Source organism: Nicotiana attenuata, unplaced genomic scaffold (assembly GCF_001879085.1).
Source record: "Nicotiana attenuata strain UT unplaced genomic scaffold, NIATTr2, whole genome shotgun sequence".
In the NCBI taxonomy this organism is placed as follows: domain Eukaryota; kingdom Viridiplantae; phylum Streptophyta; class Magnoliopsida; order Solanales; family Solanaceae; genus Nicotiana; species Nicotiana attenuata.
In genome coordinates this window covers 51,691-75,520 of record NW_017672204.1, presented here as the reverse complement: position 1 = coordinate 75,520, position 23,830 = coordinate 51,691, and the positions used below count along the sequence as shown (strand labels likewise).

The 23,830-nt window shown below is 37.0% G+C and overlaps 2 protein-coding genes across 2 annotated transcripts; both read right to left on the bottom strand.

Annotated features, from left to right (window-relative positions):
- Positions 1 to 3,291: 3,291 nt before the first annotated feature.
- Positions 3,292 to 4,002, bottom strand: LOC109212300. The gene has a single exon (XM_019375932.1). It carries the CDS (start codon positions 4,000 to 4,002, stop codon positions 3,292 to 3,294), a length of 711 nt encoding a protein of 236 aa, XP_019231477.1.
- Positions 4,003 to 10,697: 6,695 nt separating this feature from the next.
- On the bottom strand, positions 10,698 to 11,775 carry LOC109212301 (RING-H2 finger protein ATL77-like). Its single transcript, XM_019375933.1, has one exon. The coding sequence runs from the start codon at positions 11,394 to 11,396 to the stop codon at positions 10,965 to 10,967; it is 432 nt and encodes a 143-aa protein (XP_019231478.1). The 5' UTR covers positions 11,397 to 11,775; the 3' UTR covers positions 10,698 to 10,964.
- Between the last annotated feature and the right edge of the window lie 12,055 nt (positions 11,776 to 23,830).

Genomic DNA, 23,830 nt, shown 5'->3' with positions numbered 1-23,830 from the left:
GTGGTTATTAGCTAGTTGTAGCTATCATTTACTATATTACTTCCTATACCTATGTTTTCAGATTTTTTAGAGTGTATTCGATGTATTTAAGCTACTGTATTCATGAATACAGTAGAATTTCTAGGCGTGAAACAGGGGATTACAGCTAGACAAATTTTGTATTCGCGTGTATTCGACTGTATTCATGGCGTCAATCATGGGATTACAGCTGGACAGATTATTGTATTCGACTGTATTCACTGCATGAAACGGAGGATTAAACTCTTTTTAAACGGAAAGTGAATCAATTAACATAATAGACTCCTAATATAACTCAACAAACTCCATTATGACACACAAATTTTGTATTTTCAGTTATAAAAAAAGATTCTCAACCGAAAAACACCCCAAAAATATATCAATCTTCAGAAAAATTATATAATACATCTGAATACATAAATTATATTAATTAAAAAAAATATATGAATACATTCATGAAATATAGCGAGACAGTGAATACAATGAAATACATAGAATACAGCGAGATACATTGAAATACAATGGAAAAAAAGACAATGAATACAATGAAATACAGCGAGATACATTGAAATATATTAACAGAAGTATTTCTTCTGCGAATCTGATTTCCGAAGTATATCGATCAAATGGATTGCGAACCTTCCAACTACATCGATGAACGCCACGGTGAACCGGTACCCTGGCACTGTACTAAGTAATGCAATCAAGGTTTGTGCTCTTCCAATCTTGTAAACTTCTTGAACTGCATTCATGGTTTTGGCTACTGGTATCCATCCAATTGTGTTGAACACATCTTTCTGGAATAGATTCTGGGTATAGAAAGCAATGTCCAACAATAACCATGTGGGAGTTGTGCCGAATAGGTGCAGCCCATGGCGACGGACGAATTCCCAAGAAAATAGACCAAATTTATTGGTTTCGTCCCTAGACATTGGTTCGATTTTTGCATCCTCAGGATCAATGTCAACTTGTAGTACCTATGAGATCTGATTCGTTAAAACAAGAGAAAATTTCATGGAGAAAGAATGGAGTTGAGAGAGAGAGGGTGGAGAAAAATCTGGAAGAATGAGAGAGAAAAATAATACAAAAGCGTATTTTAGGCTTAAGGGTAGGAGGTGACCATAAATAGATATTTGGCTATAAAAATCAAAAGGTAGTTATGGAATATAATATGTTAAAAGGGTATTTATTTAAAATAAATAAGGTATCAACCTTTGCTATAGGAGGTAAAAATTCCTACTATTTTTTGCAACGGCCTTATTGTAGTTTTTCCTTCTTTTGGCAAGTTAAACATTTGGCTGGTCAGCTAAAAATAATTATATTTGTGACAACAACTACAACTTCACATAAATGTCCTCAGCTTTTAAAATTAAATATATATCCCGATAGTAAACACTACAGAAATTATCAAACTCCCACAAGACATAGAGTCCACAAAATAAAACAGACCTTACCTGTAAATTTTTGGAAAAAGAATTGATCTGATTATTTAGAAAAGGTATTGACAGAGCATTGGAAATCTGGGAATTCCAAATTCGAGCAGGTAAATGTTGAATTCCACCATTAACGAGTGAAAGAAGCTCACATGAAAAATCGAAGAAGAAGAAGACACAGTAGAGGGAAAGTCGGTTGTAACCGCTTTTCTGAAAAAAGGTTAAAAAAAATACATAAGCCCCCACACACATATATATAAACTTCTACTTCTACAACTAGCTTCTAACACCCCTAATCAAAGCTAATACAGCTGTACAAAAATATTAGTCACGTGTGTATTTCTACACCCCCCTTCAAGCTAGGTGTAGAAAAAATATTTAAAACACCTAGCTTGGACATCAAATGATAATGTTGAGCAGTTCCCAGTCCCTTAGTGAGCAAATCAGCTTCTTGTTCTTCTGTTGCCACATATGTAGGACATATCAGCCCTTGCTACATCTTTTCCCTTATGAAATGGCAATCTATCTCTATATGTTGGGTCCTTTCATGAAAAACTGGATTGTTGGCTATTTGCATGGCTGCTTTACTATCCGTGTGGAGCTGAATTGGAGTTGAGGTCTCTACTCCCAGCTCTTTGAACATTCCTACTAGCCAAATCAACTCACAGACAGTCAATGCCATACTTCTATACTCAGATTCTGCTGAACTTCTTGCCACTGTGGTCTGCTTCTTAGATTTCCAAGAGATCAATGAACCACAAAACTTAACAAGATATCCAGTAACTGACTTTCTTGAGTTGGGACAGCTTGCCCAGTCTGCATCACAATACGCATTAAGAGTCATGCTCCCAATTAAATTCATAAGAATCCCCAGGCCAGGTTCATTCTTCACATATTTTACTACTCTGTATGCTGCTTCCAAGTGAGACTGTTTGGGAGCTTACATGAATTGACTCAAAGTTTGCACACTATAAGCAATGTCAGGTCTTGTCAAGGTCAGATATAAGAGCTTCCCAATCAACCTCTGATAACCCCTCACATCTGTTAGTGTTGGATCATCACCCAAATGGCAATATCCATCATACTCAACAGTAGTGAGCCTCTTATTCTGCTCCATTGGTGTAATGATAGGTTTAGCACCAGATACTCCCATTTCAGCTATAAGCTCTAGAGCATATTTTCTCTGACATAAAAGAATTCCCTTTCCAGACCTGCATACCTCAATGCCTAGAAAATACTTCAAATTTCCCAAGTCCTTGATCTTGAAAGCCATGTGTTGTTTATGCTTTGCTTCTTGAATCAATGTGATGTCACTCCCAGTGATAAGAAGGTCATCAACATATACTAGTATAATGACCTGTTGTCCGTTTTCTTCCTTGATGAACAAGGATTGATCATGTTTGCTCTGAGTGAAACCTGCTTGTAAGAGAGATTCTGTGAGCTTCAAGTTCCATTGTCTTGAAGCTTGCTTAATCCATAAAGGGATTTGAGCAATCTGCAGCCCTTAGAATTCCCCCTTGGCTGCTAACACCAGGTGGTAACTGCATATAGACTTCTTCTTCAAGGTCACCTTGAAGGAAAGCATTGTAGACATCCATTTGAAAAAGTGGCCATTGATGCATAGCAGCCAGTGCAATAACAGCTCTCACTGTAACCATCTTAACTACTGGAGAAAAAGACTCATGATAGTCTATCCCTTCTTGTTAGTTGTTTCTTTTGGGAACAAGCCTAGCTTTAAATCTCTCAATATCTCCATTAGATCTGTATTTGACTTTGTATACCCATCTGCATCTAATAGGTACTTTACCTTTAGGAATATCCACTATCTCCCAAGTTTTGTTCATAACCAAACCATCCACTTCCGCCTCATTGCTTCAACCCATCTTGGGTCCTTCATGGCTTCTGTGTATGATGCAGGTTCTGTTTCCTGTAAGGTTGCTGTCAAATAGGATTGATAAGTGGTTGATAAAGCACTATAGCTCAGGTAATTGGATATTGGATACATGCAAGTGGATGAAGATGCTCCATTGAGTGGACAAACATAGTCTTTCATCCAAATAGGTGGTTTGGAACCTCTACTGGATCTTCTGAGTTGTGAAACTTGAACATTCTCTGTGACCTCTGTAGTTGGCATCTGCTCACGATGACCAGCTTCAGCAACTGGTGCCTGCTTAGCAGGGTCTTGACCATTTTCATGTTGTACCAAGTCATGGTCATGCACAAAGTCCTGATTAACATTTTCATGCTCCTCTTCTGGTGTATGAGTTTGTTGTTGGTGCAGGGAATGGCCTTCTTCTCTTGACTTTAGCTCTAAGAACATAGGGGCTTGTTGTGCATCATCTTTTCCCAGTTGAAAAAGAAAGACATCCTCCTTGAATGTAACATCTCTACTGACAAAGAACTTTCTTTGCCTCAGGTCATACAGCTTGTAACCCTTTTGGGACACTGAATATCCCATATGAACTGTAGTAATAGCTCTAGGAGAGAACTTATCAACCCTCTCAGTTACTGTGGCAAAACACAAACACCCAATAGTCCTTAAGTGTGCCATGTTGGGTGGTTTCTTGTGAAAGATCTCATATGGAGACTTCCCTGCTAAAATTGAAGAAGGGAATCGATTGATTAGATACACTGCATCTAACACACAGTCTCCCCAGAATTGCAAAGGAATAGAGCCCTTAAATCTTAGGGCTCTTGCCACCTCCAAGACATGTCTGTGCCTTCTCTTCACTACTCCATTTTGCTATGGAGTATGTGGACAACTGCTTTGATGCAGGATGCCATTATCTGTCAAATAATCCCTGCATTCATGACTAAAGAACTCTGCACCATTATCAGTTCTCAACACTTCCACAGTTTTGCCAAACTGTGTATGTACCATTTTAAGGAAGGATTTTAACACAACAACAGTGTCACTTTTCAACTTCATTAGAAAAATCCAAATCATCTTAGAATGATCATCAACAAGAGTCAGAAAATATCTATTTCCATTATACGTAGGCACTTTATATGGACCCCAAATATCCACATGAATCAAATGAAAAATGTCTTCAGCTCTGTTGCTACTCAAAGGAAATGGCTTCCTTGTTTGCCTAGCTAAAGGACATACAGTAGAATTATTGAGTTCACAATCAGAAAACTTCTTATTTTTAAGGAAATCTAATTGCTTCATGACTCTAACCGGCACATGCCCAAGTCTCTTATGCCAAGTAGTGAAATCTACTTGCATTCCCTCTACCAAACAGCTACTGACTCTTTGTGCCATTCTATTTATGTTGGATCCTTTTGGAATTAGGATATAGAGGCCACCTTTCTCCTTACCAATACCCTTCACTCTCCCAGTGTATAGGTCCTGAAAGACACAAAATGTTGGGCAAAAATTAACTGAGCACTGCAGCTCTTTAGTTAATTTTGACACAGACAACAAGTTGTACTTGAAATCAGGCACACATAATACATCATGTATCTCATCATGATCTGTAAGATTGTAGCTTCCTTTTACAGATGACAGGCACAGTCTTACCATTTTGTAAGTTTACTCCCCTGGGGTCAGGTTGACCAACCATAGTTTTCAGCATTTCACTGTTTGATGCCATATGATCAGTAGCACCACTATCTATAATCCAAAAATCACCTATAGTCTCTAATGGTTGTGAATTAGCATTACCTGCCATGTTTGTTGCATGCTCTTCTGACTTATCCTTATTGATCATCTTCATGATCTGATTATATTGTTCATCTGTAAAGAAGTTCAGCATCCCTTGGCTCATCCCAACATTATCCTCATTTCCAGCAGCACTTTTACCAGAACTGTCATCACTCACAACCACATTAGCTTGCCTATATTGTTGCTATCTCTTTCCTTTAAAACCAGGGGGATACCCAACCAATTTGTAACAAGTTTCCCTTGTATGTCCTTTTTTTCGACAGTATTCACAATACAAATTATTAAACCTCCTAAATTTTGGCTGATTATCCTTAGAACTCATAAGGGCTGTTGAATGATTCACCTCACTTGTCACATTAACATGTGAACCAGTTTCAAACACTCTCCTTTGATTCTCCTTATTTATTACCATTGCATAAGCACGAATAACAGAGGGTAATGGAGATTGAAGTAGTATCTGACTTCTAATTGCATTATAAGATTCATTTAGGCCCATTAAGAACTGAAAAAGTTTTTGCTGTTCCAAGTGTTCGATGAAATCCTTAGTACCGGCCGTAACAGGAAGTGAAGGTATCATAGAGTTATATTCATCCCAGAGTAATTTCAACCTAGAATGATATACTGAGATACTAGAGGTGCCTTAAGAGATGGTAGCTATCTCACGTTGAAGGTTGTAGATCCTCGATCCCTTGACCTTGTCAAATCGATCCTGCAGATCTACCCATACCTCATGAGCATCGCTAGCATACACTATTCCATTCACCAAATCTGGTGAAACTGTATTAATGATCCACGTCAGTACAGTAGCATTCACTCATTCCCACTCCTCTTCCAGATCTGCTGTAAATTGAGCTTTTGTACAGCTCCCATCGATGAACCCTAGCTTGCGTTTTGCTCGCAACGCAATCACCATCGCCTTGCTCCAAACTGAGTAGTTTTCAGTTCCTTTGAGTTGTATCGATACAATGACATTGCTAGGATTATCGGAAGATTGCAAGTACAGAGGATGACGAGGATTATCGATGTCCAAATTCGCCATAGCTGTTCTTCAGAAAATTGTTTCGAATTTTCTGCTGATGCTTTCAGAGTTTTGAATTGACCAGTAATCTCTAACTTCGATTGATCTACTCGAGCTCTGATACCATGTTGAATTCCACCATTAACGAGTGGAAGAAGCTCACATGAAAAATCGAAGAAGAAGACACAGTAGAGGGAAAGTCGATTATAACCGCTTTTCTGAAAAAAGGTTAAAAAAATACATAAGCCCCTATGTAGACTTCTACTTCTACAACTAACCTCTAACACCCCTAATCAAAGCTAATACAGCTGTACAAAAATATTAGTCACGTGTGTATTTCTACAGTAAAAATCGTGATCTCCTTGCCCTAATATCATTTCTAATGACCAAAGAAAAGCTAATTGTTCACTTTTGATATGTAATTACTTGAGATGTACAGATTAATTATTTATTGAGTGTAGCGCAATTTTTTCACACCGTTAGATTAAATTAATCTATAGAATACCTAATTCTTTTTATATTAAGCTTATAGCCCGTTTGGTCAAGCTTCTAAAATCAGCTTATTTTGGAAAGTGTTTTTTCTCAAAAGTACTTTTTAAAAATTTGGTGAGAAGTAATTTGTGATTGGCTAATTAATTTGAAAAGCACTTTTGAGCAGTAATTAGTGTTTGACCAAGCTTTTGAAAACTGCTTCTAAGTGTATTTTTCTCAAAAGTGCTTCTCAGAAAAGTGCTTTTGGAGAGAAGCTACTTTTTTCTGCTTCTTCAAAACTGCTTCTGCTTCTCCTCAAAAGCACTTTTATTTTAGAAACTTTCAGAAACCACTATGTTTTAGTGGTTATTAGCTAGTTGTAGCTACCATTTACTATATTACTTCCTATAGCTATGTTTTCAGATTTTAGAGTGTATTCGATATATTTAAGCTACTGTATTCATGAATATAGTAGCATTTCTAGGCGTGAAACGGGAGATTACAGCTAGACAGATTTTTGTATCCGAGTGTATTCGACAGTATTCATAGCGTGAAACATGGGATTACAGCTGGACATATTATTGTATTCGACTGTATTCACGGCGTGAAATAGGGGATTACTCTATTTTTAAACAGAAAGTGAATCAATTAACATAATAGACTCCTAATATAACTCAACAAACTCAATTATAACACACAAATTTTGTATTTTCAGTTATAAAAAAGATTCTCAACCGAAAAACACCCCAAAAACATAGCAATCTTTAGAGAAATTATAAAATACATCTGAATACATAAATTATATTAATTAAAAAAATATATGAATACATTCATGGAATACAACGAGACAAGTGAATACAATGAAATACATGGAATGCAACGAGATACATTGAAAAATAATGGGAAAAAAAAGACAATGTATACAATGAAATAGATGGAAATACAGTGAGATACATTGAAATACATTGAAATATATTAACAGAAAATTCAAGTTGCTTAGCCCCGAAACTCCGTCGTCTTCGTTCCTCTTTTTTGCAGCTGCTGTTCGTTCCATTTTCTTTGGGTGGCTGGAGGTTGTTAATGGAGTCGGCTGCTATCAGCTTTCTTTTTGGAATTCAAGAATGATGATCCTCTCTCAGGAAGGTGGGCGGATGATCAGGTTTGTGAGGGGTGGAGTGCTGGGCGTTCTTGGAGAAGGGGAATGGGAAGGACAATTGTTGCTCTCTCAAGAAGGAGGAGATCTATCCTCCATTGAAGAGAATGAGAACGAGATGAGGCTGCTGGTGGGTGAAGATTGTGGGTGGGCAGCTTTTTTAGGGGTCCTCGGGTGAAGGTTTTGGTTAGGGACAGGAGAAATTTGAGTGGAGAGAGAAATAATACAAAGCTTATTTTATGGCTTAAGGGTAGGAGGTAACCATAAATAGATATTTGGCTATAAAAAATTAAAAGGTAGCTATGGAATATAATTTTTTAAAAGGGTATTTATTGAAAATAAATAAGGTATCAACCTTTGCTATAGGAGGTAACTATTCCTTTTTTTTCCCTTCCAAAAGCTTGGCCAAACATCTCAATTTTTAGCCAAAAATGTTTTTGACCGAAAAAAACACTTTTGACCAAAAAAAAAGTTCGACCACACAGGCTATTAATATCTAACATTAAAATGACGTAATGACCTGCTATTACTGATTAAATTTAGTTGACGGTGTAAAAAGCCTTACAATATTGGCGTATATAACTTAAATACTTATTTGAAGCATACATTTCCATGTATTATCTAGGGACATAACAACTGTTTTTTTTTTTGGGGGGGTAATTAACTGAAGGTTTTTCTAAAAGAAAAAAGAAAAACAGATAAAAGAAACACACGCGCAGTGTAAATACATAAAAAAAACTGATCTGAAATTAAGTATACTTATTATTCCAAGTAATAATTATTGTCTACTGTTAGACTGTTAGACACACTTAAACCGAAAGTTATGATAATTGAGGCCCCGTTGTAAGATCAACAAAAACTATGATTAGATGATAGATATTTAGCTCCCAACGCCCAGCTCCCCATCCAACCACCTAAAAATCTGATAATAACTTGGCGTATTAGTCCCAATATTTTAATCGATTTCATCTTTGACAAAACTAATAGGACTAGGGATATGCACCAACCTGCGCCCATTATCATGTTTAAGTCAGAAATTTAGGGTAAATACATTAATTAAATATAACTAGTAATAAAGTATATACAAAAGAGAGAGAAATTTTACTTTGTGACTCGCACAAGTATGACTAGTCATGTGAAGCTACTAACTATTAAACAATTGGCAACTGTGGACCCCGCTTTCCACCTAGGCTCCTCCCCCTTTTTTTTTTTTTCATAATTCTCTCTCTAATTTATGAGTTTCATTTTCTTTGTGAAAATGCAAGATATTCATAATTCATAAATTTGTGAATTTCAGTTTATATCTTAGATGTATTTTATTCCCTTATTCACCCAAAATCGCAATTATTTTGTCTTCTAGGTTTTGTTGCAGTTATCACTTTATTTCTTCTAGGCCATTTTTAAAAACTTCAAATTCTTAAAAAAATAAAAATTGAGGCTTCTTTCACTTTTTTCATTTAGAAAAACGATAAAAAAATTCTCTCAAGTATAGTTCTAAAAAGTGAAAAAGTCAAAAAGTTTCATTTGTAATCTTCTTAGACTATTCAAAAAAATGAGGAATTTTTTTTATCCTTTTTCTAGAAGACTTCTAAAGGAGAAAATTATTGTTCTCCTTGGTTTTCTTATAAATGCTTTTGGTATTTCTCTTTTATTTTACATTATTTTTCCTTAACTTTCTCAAGCTTTTCAGATATTGAAAAATATAAAAAGACTCTTAGCTATTTCCTTTATAGGCTATCTTCGTAGAGAATTCAAAGATTCAAAATCCAAATCATTTTCAAACACTTTTCTTATAACTTTCTTTATGATTATAAATATATGAAAAAAGTTAAAGAAAACATAGAAGAGATGGTGAGAAATAAAATATCTTAGAGAAGATGAGAGAATCAGGAAATGAGAGGAAATGTAGGAGTGATGGAAGGAGGAGGGATGGAAAGTGTGGAACCGCAATTGTCATTTGTCAAATAACTAATAGCCTCACATGACTAATCATACTTGTGTGAGTCACAAAGTGAGACACGTACCATGTATTTGCTGGGCCTAGCCGCCTAGCGAATATTTTCGGGCTATTTATCACTTTTAGCCCCGCCAAAAGCTATAGTCGAAAAAGCATATAAAAATTGTATAATTTTTGTATATAATACACAGGATATATATACATACAGAAAATATATATTTTTTCGACTATTATTTTGAGAGCGGCTATACATTGTCATTTTTTCAATATTTTCCTAACCGTTTCTCCTCTGGGCCCTCTCTTTTTGTTTCCTCCTCCATAAATTCAACTTTAAAAGATAGAAGAAGAAGAACACGAGCAATTGTATGTTAGGTGTTTGTCTAAATTTTTTTATCATAATTGGTTTTCCTATCTCATGAAAGAAAGGACAATATATTTACCATAATTAGGTTTTTCTTTTCCTAGAAGGAAAATATAATTATTCCATATTTGGCTAGTCACTTTTCTTGTAGGAAAAGGTCTGGGCTTCTATAAATAGAGGATCCTTCCTTCTCATCCAGTAGCATCCACAATGTAGCCATAGGGGGCTTGAGTGTCGTGTTTAGTGGGAGAACTTTACGGGACAAGTGTTAGTGTGTCACTTGTGTTTGCCTCTTCGTGAGGTTGTTCTCTCAATATTTTGTACTCACTTTTATATAGTGAATTGCTCATCGCCACCATGGACGTAGGTCAATTGACCGAACCACGTTAAATGTGTGTGTCTCTTTTGGTAGATTTCTCTTTTGTTATCTGATTTTTCGTCGTTCAAAATTTGCGTTACTAGCTTTCGCAAGACACCTGATTTTTTTCGATCCTAACAATACAATGTCATTTTTTCAATATTTTCCTAACCTTTTCTCCTCTGGGCCCTCTCTTTTTGTTTCCTCCTCCGTAAATTCAACTTTAAAAGGTAGAAGAAGAAGAACATGAGCAATTGTATATTTGACAGCATTATAGCATTAATTACAATAGAACAAAGCTTACAATTGCAGGAAGAAATAAAAAAAAAAATACATGGCTATGGAAAGGAGTCATCAAGTGCAATAAATATATGAAATAAACTACTCATCCTTTTCTTTTCCCCCACAATTTATGATTTAAATTAGCCACGTATTTAGCTCTCTCTCCTCCAACAGAAGCAAGGAATCAAATTTCAAACTACTAACCACTCCCAAGAATAAAAAAGACAGAATAAACAATTGTTACCTTTAAGTCATTTCAATTCCAACTTCACTAGAATTGTTGCTTTCTTCCTCTGTTTTCAATGGCGATTTAGCACAGGCTCTGCAAATTGGACAAGCAGCTGTTTTCTGTAGCCATGAATCAATGCATTGAGCATGAAAACTATGGTTACACTTTGGTAAAATCCTACACTTTTCACCAACTTTAAAATTCTCTAAACACACAGCACAATCCACAGGGCTACTACTCCCTTTTATTTCCACTTTGTAATCAAAACAAGGCAGCTTCTTTATATCATCTTGTGACATACTTTTGTTCACATTTCTTGGATTAAAAATGACACCGGTTATACCATTTCTGCTCCTGAATGCTCTTCCAACAATACAAACATGAATGAATACCAAAACAGCTATGCCCACCAACAGCAACACTACGGAGACCACAATTTCCATTACCATAGTCTTTCTTTTATTTATCAAACACCCAAATTCAAGAAACCAATTTTCACGTCTTAATTCACAATTACTCAAGATTTGGTTATCAAAAGATTACAACTTTCATACAGAATCCGTGAGCATATAGAGAGAGTCTGATCTGATGAGTTAAAGAGGAGGTTGAGATAAGGACGTACAAACAAACATGATTTTGAATTCTCGATACTAATTAAAAGGGGAGAGTGAGTTGAATAGGGAAGAAAAGCATGAAGTAGGAGCCAGAGTTATGGAAGTATACACACTTGACACTTCTCATGCTGTTTGGGATTTGAAATTGTTTGCTGTAACAAAGATATACGCCATTGCTTTTTTCTAGGGGAGGGTGTAGGGAGGGGGTATTTTGGGGGAGGGGAGGGGAGGGGGGGGGTTGTTTTATCTGCTGGCTCAAACCTCAGATAGACCAATAACGTTGCATACTTGCATTTCTCGGTCAAGTAATGCAAGAAGTGAAGGAAAATTCAGCCTTACGCGAGGGTTACAAAATAAAGGCGTCTATTGTGTTTATTCTTATTTATAGCTTTTGGGCAAGAGGGGGTATTTTGTGGTTGTACGTGTACATAGTACATAACTAAAGTAAAACTTTCCTGCTTAAAAAATACTCCTATTTCTATTACATTGAGGGATTAGTGAAGTGGAAGGAAGATAGATGATGGATTGTAAAAATTGAACGCACACACATTATATGTGAGATGCCAAGGTGCACGCACCATTAGAATATATTTGTTTGAGCAAAATTTGATTGAAGTTGAAAAAAATAATATGAATTTGAACATGAATTTCACTTGAAAAAAAATGTATTAATTTTATTAGTGAAATAATGAAAAATCCCCGAGTTCACTAAAAATGCTCCTAAAACAAGTTTTTCAACCTTGATTTGCACCAAATTAATATTTGCACGTAACATATATAATTTGTGTCCAAACGCTCTGCAACTGATTAAAAATTAAAATAAGAATGACTTGGAGACTCTTGTCTTTTTGTAAAGTTGACCATAAAGTTTTTCTCTGAAAATTGATATTAACAATAGACTAGAGATCTATCTTCTTTGAATTAACCAAATATTAAACATTTCCACAAACTATAGTTTCAATCACTCTTCCGTAGTAAACCAATCTAGCGGAAGAAGTTGAAAGTTCAACGTCAATGGTAAACACATTTCTACACTCTGCATCTTTAATTCCTATATGTAGTTAAGCAATAATTCCTTTTTAGTTTTCTTAACCTAATAGGCACGGCCATCTAAATGAATTAAATATGGAAACTTGACAAAGATTGAGAAGATTCTACACAACTGCGAGATATATTATTATACTCCAAACAATCATGCTATACTTTAACATTATATTCGAATCAAGAAAATAGTCATGTAAAATGGTACTCCTATTTTAAGCCCGTTTGTTTGAATAAAGAAGATTCAATGAGTGTACACTATAAGATAATCATTTTTTTCCTGCCAATTTTGATCAAGAATATTGAGAATACGTAGTTAGTCTAATACAGCTTAGTAGCTAATTGAGCAATTAAGTTGTTAGTAGTTAGTTAAGTTGTTAGTGGTCAGTTGACAGCTGGATGTGAGCTGTCAATTAGTGGGTTATTAGGAAGTTAGGATTTTAATTATAAATAGCATTGTACAGTGTATTTCGACACATTCAATACAACAGCAAGCTTCCTTCTCAAATATCCTCTCTGTACTCCATGGATAAGCTGAGAGATAGAGCTTCATACAGTGAGAAATTTGACATGGTATCAGAGCGGTGAATCAATCGTACGCTCGTTGCGAGTTTTTTCTTTTCAATAATCAATTTCGTGTTTAGCTCTCCTTCAATTTCTTCTTCACTACGAGAGTTCTCTGTTCTGCGATAATGGCGAATGATGACGAAATCGAAGAAAAAATCGATCATACACATCCACTGTACGTTCATCCTTCTGATACACCTGGTTTGATCTTAATCCTGGTGAAATTAACAGGATATGAGAATTATGGACTTTGGCGAAGGTCAATGCGAATCGCACTCCAAGCTAAGCGAAAACTAGGGTTTGTGACTGGTACGTGTAGAAAGGATCAATTTAGGACTAAATTGCATGAGGATTGGGAAACCTGTAGCGCAATTGTCCTGTCTTGGATCATGAACACTGTATCGTCGGACCTGCTTAGTGGAATTGTGTACGCATCAAATGCTCATTTTACAACCAACCGCTACAAGCGGGCAGGAAATAGATGTGGTGGAGACTCAAGTCAAGGCGTGGTCTGGAAGGATCTGATGGAACGTTTTGATAAGGTGAATCGTGTGCGTATTTTCCAGTTACAATCAATTTCGCAGGGGACTGACTTAGTAGCAACCTATTTCACAAAATTGAAGGAACTTTGGGCAAAGTATGATGCCCTTGTTCCTTCCCGTGGCTGTGATTGCCCTAAGTCAAGGACTACATTGAGCATTTGCAATAACAAAGATTGATTTAATTTCTCAGTGATCTACATGTATCTTATGAGAAGGCTCGTAGGCAAATACTAATCAAAACAATAGAACCCAGCTTGAATCAAGCATATGCTATGATTATAGAGGATGAGAGTCAAAGGTCACAACCTTTTTCACCTTTGACAGGGAAGGTTGATCCCATGGCAAAATGCATGTAGGTCGTGGATAATCATATAAAGGAAAGAAGCCTTATATGCAATGTGAGTATTGCAATATGAAGGGGCATTTAAAGGAGAATTGCTATAAGTTGATTAGCTACCCGGCTGACTTTAAGACAAAGAAGAAGTTTGTTGTCAATAATGCAACTGGGAATAATGTGGCCATGGTAGACAAGAAGTATCAGGTAGTGGAACATGAGGCTGCTGGTGAATTCGCAAAAGGTGGATACTTCTTCATAGAAGCGCAGTACAATCAGATCCTTGGGATGCTGAATGGAAACAAGGATGTTGTTGCACCTCAAGCCAACTTGGCAGGTATTGCCACATCTTTTATGGCAGACTTTGGCACTACTGAATGGATATTACTGCTTCACTTAATACCTTAACAGATGTTAGTGAATTGAATTCTAAAGAAGAAGTTCACTTACCTAATGGAGCTAAGTCAAATATAACACACATAGGAATTGCTGAATTCCTTGAAAGTGTGAAGGCTAAAGATGTACAATATGTTTCAGATTTCAGATACAATCTATTATCTGTATCCAAACTGACCAAAAGTCTCTCTTGTGTTGCCCTTTTTTTCCTGATTTCTGTATTTTTCAGGACCTCTTCACTGGCAAGGTGGGGAGGATTGGTAGAGAGAAAGGAGGTCTATACATTGTGAGGCAAAGGAACAATCAAAACAGTATGAAGGATCTAGTGGAGAGTGCAGTAGTGCAAGGAAAAATACTAGATAGTGGTCTTTCGCACCGAAGACTGGGGCATGCTTCAATCAACACTATGAAGCACATGTCATTACTACAGGATAAAATTTTAGATGTAGCCATCAATAAAGACTGTTCTATTTGCCCATTAGCTAAGCAAAGCAAGTTGTTGTTTCCCACTAGTCATACTGTTAGTGAAAAGCCTTTAGAACTGATTCATATGGATGTATTGTCATGACCCAAACCGATGGCTGCGATGGGCACCCAGTACCTTACTCAACCGAGTACCAACGTAACGTATCTTTCATATTATTCTATCATAGGTAAATGAACCGGAGTAAAGTATGAGGGAATACAAACTTATACATATAAAGTACGGGCCTATAAGACAAAAATAGCCAATCATGTACTGAACATGAGCCGACAAGGCCATACAATCTTTTACGTACATGACATCTGTCTACAAGTAGAATACATAATTTTCATAAAGGTCGGAACAGAGTTCCGCCATATCAAACAATACACGTCTAAATCATACTAACCAATCAAGCAACTCCGAAAAAATGGAGCGCACCAACATCTTCCGCTGAGCTGATAGCCTACTTGGAGGGCTCTCGACCTGTCTATCGGGACCTGCGGGCATGAAGCGCAGCGTCCCCAGGCAAAAGGGACGTCAGTACGAATAATGTACCGAGTATGTAAGGCACATCAATAACTACATAACAGACATGGAGGACATATAGAGTAAATGACTCCACCTGTAAGTCTGGATAACTTTGTAAATCATGAAATAATTATAGTGTCATGCATATGCGTATGAATGTCATGTCGTGCATAGGTACATGTTTCATAACATCATCAGCCTCTGAGGACATCCCATTATATCATCTCGGCCACTGTGGGCAAAATCATCAACGTATACCAGCTGATCAGGTGGTGGTGCGTATATAACGCCATAACCTTTTTCATATCCCATATACATATATATACATATATATATACGCGTATATAACGCCATATGGTCATGGGTTAATGTACATGAATGCAATGCATGAAAAGTACGTTAATAAAATCTTTCGGAATGTCATAAGACCATTTTGCCTTTGAGTAATATCATAAAGTAAACTCTTTTCAACTTTCATATTTTTCTGAGACCCATGAACAGATGATAAAATATTATGACACATGAAAATTCAAGAAGATAGATATCTCTAATACTTCTATGAATAGAGTCATTTATGGAATTTGTGCATTTGCTCGTTTTGTTTGAGTCGTATAGATCATGCCAAAAGAAAGAAGGGATAGCCTTAACATACCTAGAGTAGGAAAAACTCCATATAATATTCTTGAAGATTGCACCGTACTCTTTTAGAACCGCAAAATTTGTACGTTGTTAAGCTTCCAATAATTCTCGTTGGGCTTTTGGTTGGAAAACGTTTGTTGAAGCTTTCTACGTTCTGGATTTAAGCATTTTTGGTTGAAGATGGCTAATGTTTCTTTTGCAAGAATGATAGTGTCTTTCTATATCAAATGTAAAGTATAAAAAGTGAGGTCTTTCTGTCTCAAATGAACTAAGTGGCTAACGTTTTTGTGCAGGTAATGTTTTCCTATTCAAAGTATAAAGGTGGGTGTCTTATACCTAATGAATTAAGTGGTCACCTACTCATAAATGAATATGAGTCATTTTCCTAATTGGTGGCCTTATGCCACGTTTTGGGGGTTAATTTATTAATATTTTATCCACTTATTAGTTAACTAGGTAATGTCCCGTTACCCGGTAATTAACCAATTATCCGTATAACTAAGAATTATTTCACTTACTTAAAATATTGCTCACTTTTCACATACCTTACTATTATGGACATGTGGTACCTTGTATGCTACTAGTCCATAAATACCGGGTATTTTAGCTCGGGCCGTATTTTATCCCAAAATGCCAAATTTTAACGAAATTCATTTTCTTCGACTTGCTTCCCCTCTCACATTCACGAATTTACTCATCACTTATAATCCTTATAATCTTAATATAATCTTTTCCTTGGACTGATATCAATTACCTTACGACAAATTCAACGTACAATACTACAGGGTGCAATATCGTCATAACTTAATACTGCGAAGCGTAACATCACCGTAATGTAATATTGAAAGGCGTAACATCATCGTAATGTAATACCGCAAGGCATAACATCATCGTAATATAATACTGCAGGACGTAACAACATCGTAATATTGCAGGGTGTAACATCATTCCCCCCTTTGGAACATTCGTCCTCGAATGTTGACTGATGTTCTTATCACTTTCATAACTTATAGCTCTTGTGAATACCTTAATACTCTCCTTGCCATTTAAGCAGTTGCTCTGTGAATAAATCCAAAGTCTAGGGTGTTCCCCTCTTTAGTTTTCTTGCTCATATCATGACTTGTGGTCGAAATCTTTCTAATCTTGCAACTGCTGCTACCTCCTGTCATGCAGCCTGTATGACCCTGGCTTTGTAAGTGCCCTTATGCGATTCATCTTTCTTTTTTTCCTTTTAGCTTTTAGTCAATCTCTAGGCCTTACTTTGTAAACATATACAAGGCTTAATAGGATGCATCTCTGGGCATCTATAGGTGTACTGAAGTTCTTCGCTCGATACTTTGTTGAACTTGTGAATATGGCCATATCTTATTTCATAGATCTGGTTATTCATTCGTATGGCTTTACTGCATCTACATGGGTCATACTATACTATAATTTTTTACTTCTATTTATCGTTACTGAGGTATGCTTACCAAACTCCAGTTACTTTTGTTGCCTATCCTTTAGGTATAAATCTCAGTCCTTAATGCTCCTTCATTACCGTTCGTCTTAAGAAGGATGGTGTAATCTCATGTCATACTTTGTAACTTGTATCTGTCCATTGTTGGTTCACCTCAATGTTGATCTACAATCCTCCACTTGAAGACTTGAAACTTCTTGCGTAAAACATTGCCGCTAGGGCTTACGTTGCATTGAGGAATATTTGAAGTGATTTCCATAATCGTATTTCATAGTGTCTCAATGTGATTCACTTTCGGTGAAATCTTTTCTCCTTCTCTTCTTCTCTCCTTTTTTTTCTTTTCAATTCATTATTCAAATGAATGCCCAAACGTCATCCTTTATCTGTCACAATTACACCCTTATTTTATTACCAGGTCAGCATTTCATTCTTTCTAAATGCTATTAATCTTAGACTCCTTAGAGTTCATTCAGGCTATACTGAACTTTCAATAACTTAGAGAAACCATTATCTCTCTTGTTTTCATGGACTTAATCCCGAGGACTTATCCATTCTCGTCACCTTTTCATTTGCCTTTCCTTATCCTTACTCATATTTTTTTTTAAAACTTTGCCGCTCTACCATACTTTAGCTTGCGACCTATACATATCCATTTATACTACTCGCAACTTTCCTTCAACTTGCTTGCACCATAGATTTCCTTATGTTATTCTGGAATTTCAAGCGAGACATCACATCGTCTCTAACCCTTCTCTACCCTCTTAACTAGATTTCTCAGTACTTAGAAACTATAGGCTGGAAGACATGCCGCTGACGATACCGCTATCATTCCCGGTTATTGGATCCCCGCGCTTCTAGCCTTCTATTCGAAGTATAGACTATTCATAACTTTCTGCATTTGAGTATCTCGTACGTTGTTCACCTTTACCTTACTTACTTAAAATCTCGCATCATATCTTCTATCTCTTTCATAACCTCCCTTCCACATAGGTATGATTCACACCACAACTTGAAGCTCTATTATAGTACCACACTCCGGTGGGAGCTTCATACTGACTTCTTATGAGGCTGTTACTTTTTTTTTAACTGGCTTTATCATAGAGCCATTATAGACTATGGTTGTTGTACTATCTCTCTCGTACCTATGATTTTAAGGGAGATCCTGCAATGTTCTCGATCACGATGTTTCTATTTTTCTGGGTCTAATAATCAAACTCCTGATTTACTTGAGTGATGTAACTCTTTAGTTTCCTCCTTCTTCTGGTCGGCCTTTACGTCGGCTTAAGCTATCTTCCGATCTGTGGTTCCTGGTATTAGTTATTCTGTTTATCCTTTCATGGGCGCTGAGGAATATGCATGATACAATCCTTTAATAATTTAATCCTTCGTTTATTACCTGGGCTCAATTCTTTCTTTTAACGTATACCAAAATCTTCTACGACTGTATATGCTGCATGTATAAAACTCCGAACCCTTAAGTGCGTTCATAACGTAACCAACTCTGGATCATTGATCGAATAATTTCTTTCGTTCTATTTTAGCTTTCTTTTAACGTAAGCTATTACTTTTCCTGGTCTTTCTGCCCCCTTGTTGCGTCCATACTTAGCTCATCTTAGTGCCCACACATGCAAGAGTTTTCGTGCAACTCATATGATCTCGAATATTACTTTTAATTTTTCTTCCCGTTCATTAGTCACGGTAGGAACTTTCCTTTGGAGTGCTTATAATGTTGTTGTGAGACTGTTGTTACACGACCATTTCCTCTTTAGGTCGTTGTGCTTAAGTTGAAGCCTTCTTTCTTATTTCCTCAGCTAGTCTTTCGTTGTAGTACTTAGGGAGAACCCTTGACCTTCGTAAAGTTGTGAGCTTATTACGGACCTTTTGATGTCCTTTCTTGCCTATAATTATCCGTAGTTGCTTACCTCCGTGCCCTTGTGCTTGTAGGGTTGCTTCTGAACTCACATTTTGATTGCCTTCCCAGTGGCACTTTCTTTTATCCCCGTAACACTCATACGGTACCTTTAACTACCCCGACTCCTATTTGAATATATCTCAAGTATTATAATGACATTACTGCGAGGCTGAATTCTCCATGTTGGGGTTTACTACATTCATCTTGCATGATCTGCTGATTTGTCCGTAACTTCTTGTCTAGTCATGACTAGGTTGTTCCTGAATCAACTACTAATTACTCGTCGGCCCATTCTCATATCCATATTCTGCGTAATCTTTCTTGGGTTATTTCCTTGTCTTAACTTACCTCACGTGCTGGCTCCTTATCTATCAATAACATCCCGGGCAGGAACCCTTACTTCCCTTTTTTTTTTGACTTCGTGCTTACATAACGTCCTGGAATTATAGCATATCTGTAACATTTGGATAAGTGCAATCTCATCCCTTTCTCATTTTTATCGCATTCTTCCTTTATCATTCCATATTTCCCCTTTAGGGGAGAACTAAGACTTGGAGCTATGACAACCTGCCTATAGATGTTTTTCCCCTTCATCTTTGGCGTCCTTTCACATCATCAATGACCGTTACTCACTCGCGGTAATCTTTTTGTACCAAGGATAACAAAATTCCTCACCCGCGATGGTGACATTTAGTGTAACTGGCACATATAGTCGCTTATGCTTAACTTTGCTCACATTGCTTGCTTTAGGGAGGCGTCTTCCTGAATGACCATTTTCTGAATTTCTCATGAATTTTCTTCTGTTGTCCATTCTATTATTGCCGGCATGAAATCTGAAATTCTCATGATGTCGACCATTATCAAATCACCAAAATCCCTTATTCATGTTTACTTTATCTTGTTCACCAGCCCATACTGATCTCTAATATTCTGGGGTCTAGCTTTTCCTATTGGTAATCACGTTAGAGTCACGAACTTACTTCTTAAAATGAGGATATGACTTCACGGCCTATACTCTTTTGTTGTCCTAAGGCCTGTCACCTCTCGTCTCTTCATTCACTTGACTAGACTCTGTAATACTGTCATTTCTTCTTCTTTTTTTTCCTACTGTCGTTATCCATGTATCACACCTTATTCATAATTCTTCCTTATCTCTCTTCTCATTACTCTGCTAATATTTCTGCATATCCCTTTTCTTGTGAAAACTTCAACACGATATTCTTTCGCTTTTAGCTCTCCTTGCTTCATTTTCATCGGCTCTTCGGGTTGCTCAACGTCCTCGCTCTACTAGGGACGAGAGTCACACAAAGGTAATATTTATCCTATCCAGGCTTTCAATGCCTATCTTCTGATTTTTTCTTCTTCTAGTATTCACATCTAATCGTAATATTCTAGAGTGCACCATCTGGGTGTCTCACAAGAAGATCTATTGGCACATTTGTAATACCCTTCGGAAATGTCAACTAACACAAACAATCCATTCACCATTTTGGGTTACTCTAACCCCAGCCGGATCTTGATGTTCCGTCCTTTTCTTAAACTACACCTGTTAGCCCCCATAGGGCATAATTGAGATGGGTACGGCCAATTATACATACCTCTGTTACTGTTGAATATAACTCAAAAAGCTTATATTCCTCTGCCTGAATTGTAAACACTGTTAACCTTCATTAATTGGGCGCCTCATACTCTTCTTCATCTTGCTTCTTTTACTTGTTGAAACTTGTATTTATCATCTGAATTTCTCATTGTCTTTCACCATTAAGGTGGATATGTATTCTTGCCTTAAGGCTTCTTATCAGGAAGCGTACACCTTTCAGTACACCCATGATCTGCCAAAGACCTCACATTTACTTATCGTAGGCATCATACAAAAATCCAATTCCCCTGACTCAGCTCTTCCACAACTATCTCTCTTTCCAACCTTCTTTCCGGATGTAGGTATCGTCTTATAACGAATAAAATAGAATTTCGGAATTTGAATTCTTATAAGTGAGCTCTACCACACGATCTAGAGTAAGAAGAAAGAGTGACAGTCCTAAATGCCCTGTAGCCTCCTGCTTATAAGTGTGGTGCACGACACACCCATAAACAAGACTCTACTAGACACGACTTGTAGACTCCCTAGGACAGAACTGCTCTGATACCACTTTTGTCACAACCCAAACCGATGGGCCGCGACGGGCACTCGGTACCTTACTCAACCAGTACCAACGTAACGTATCTTTCATATCATTCTATCATAGGTAAATGAACCGCGGTAAAGTACGAGGGAATACAAACTTATACATATAAAGTACTGGCCTATAAGACCAAAATAGCCAATCGTGTACTGAACATGAGCCGACAAGGCCATACAATCTTTTACGTACATGACATCTGTCTACAAGCCTCTAAGAATACATAATTTTCATAAAGGTCGGAACAGAGTTCCGCCATATCAAACAATACACGTCTAAATCATACTAACCAATCAAGCAACTCCGAAGCAAATGGAGCGCACCAACATCTTCCGCTGAGCTGATAGCCTACTTGGAGGGCTCTCGACCTGTCTATCGGGACCTGCGGTGTCACGACCCAAAATCACTCCGAAGGAGTCGTGATGGCACCTAGTCTCTAAACTAGGTAAGCCTAACATTTACTGAAATAACATTAACGTTTACTGACTTCAAATTAAATAACTATCAATAAATCACAATCCCCAAAACCGGTGGTACAAGACATAAGCCTTTCTAAGAGTAATTATACAAAATAAATACAACACTGTTCCCGAACGAGAAGGAATCAATGGAACGTAAATACAAACGAAGGCGACTCCGAGGCATGCGAACGCAGCAACAGGTTACCGTGAGTCTCCACCGCGATAACCCGCACAGCTACTATCGATCAATACCTGAATCTGTACACAAAAATGTACAGAAGTGTAGTATGAGCACACCATGGCGGTGCCTAGTAAGTATCAAGACTAACCTCGGTGGGGTAGTGACGAGGAACAGTCAAGACACCTACTGGTCAAATAAAATGAACAGGATATGATAATAAAATATCGCGATAAGGATAACGAGGTAACATCAACAGCGGACAGAAATCAAAATACAAATAGTAAGAACAATAAGGGAGAACGCGGGTAGTAACGAACGATAACCAAGTAAATCAGATAACCAAGTAAATCAGGTAACCAAGTAAATCAACACTGACATAACAAGAACAGAGACATGTAAGAATGTATTTAATTTAAGAAGGAAACGCCCACACAATCAATCACATCATGTCTAGTACACAATCCTGGCCATCTCAATCCTCGATTTCTCATATCATAATCTTAACTTCCGAATCTTCTGCACGCATGGCACCTTGTGCCCCCATCTTTTCCATTTCACTTTTAACAACAGAATCCACATGCTATACAATACATAATGTCCGTAAAATGCACTCAATATGTCCAAGAAGTCTCACTTACCTAATATAAGTAAAATTACAATTTTTAAACTAATTGGGAAAGCCAACGAGAAAGGGTGAAATTGTTTCTTTTGAAATCGTTTGAGTAAAGAAAATACCCCTTTTTAATTTAGAAATACAACATTGAATGGATTATTACCTTTAACATGAGATTTAATAGCTTAAAACTTAGTAGAAATTCCTTTTTAAGTAAAATACAACCTCAGACGGTTTAAGGGGATATAATTGAGAAACTAATTGAATTAAAGATGTAACAATTTTTTTTAGAANCTTCCTGCTTTTACTCTCGTTCTCACCATAAGAATCAATATTCACTTTTACTCTTCCTTGTTGAGGCGTGCAACCCGATCCCAATCATATAGTACTGTTGCGGCAACCCGATCCAAATCATATAATACTGCTGCGGCATGCAATCCGATCCACATCATATAATATTATTGCGGCGTGCAACCCGATCCAAATCATATAATAATGTTGCGGCGTGCAACCCAATCCAAATCATATAATATTGTTGCGGCGTGCAACCCGNTTACTCTCGTTCTCACCATAAGAATCAATATTCACTTTTATTCTTTCTTGTTGCGGCGTGCAACCCGATCCCAATCATATAGTACTGTTGTGGCATGCAACCCGATCCAAATCATATAATGATGTTGCGGCGTGCAACCCAATCCAAATCATATAATATTGTTGCGGCGTGCAACCCGATCTCATATAATATTATTGCGGCGTGCAACCCGATCCCATATATATACAAGTCAACACCAATCTCAAAGAATCCCGGCAAAGGAATAATAAGGAAACAATAATATCCCGGCAAGGGAGTCAACAACAAGAATAAACACATCCCGGCAAGGGAACCAACAGTAAGAATGAAATATGTTCCGGCGAGGGAATCAGCTATAACCAAACTTGTACCAACAATT

Excerpts from the sequence above, each read along its gene's own strand:
- LOC109212300 (XM_019375932.1), bottom strand. The coding sequence starts at position 4,002 with ATGGCACACTTAAGGACTATTGGGTGTTTGTGTTTTGCCACAGTAACT.
- LOC109212301 (XM_019375933.1), bottom strand. The coding sequence starts at position 11,396 with ATGGTAATGGAAATTGTGGTCTCCGTAGTGTTGCTGTTGGTGGGCATA.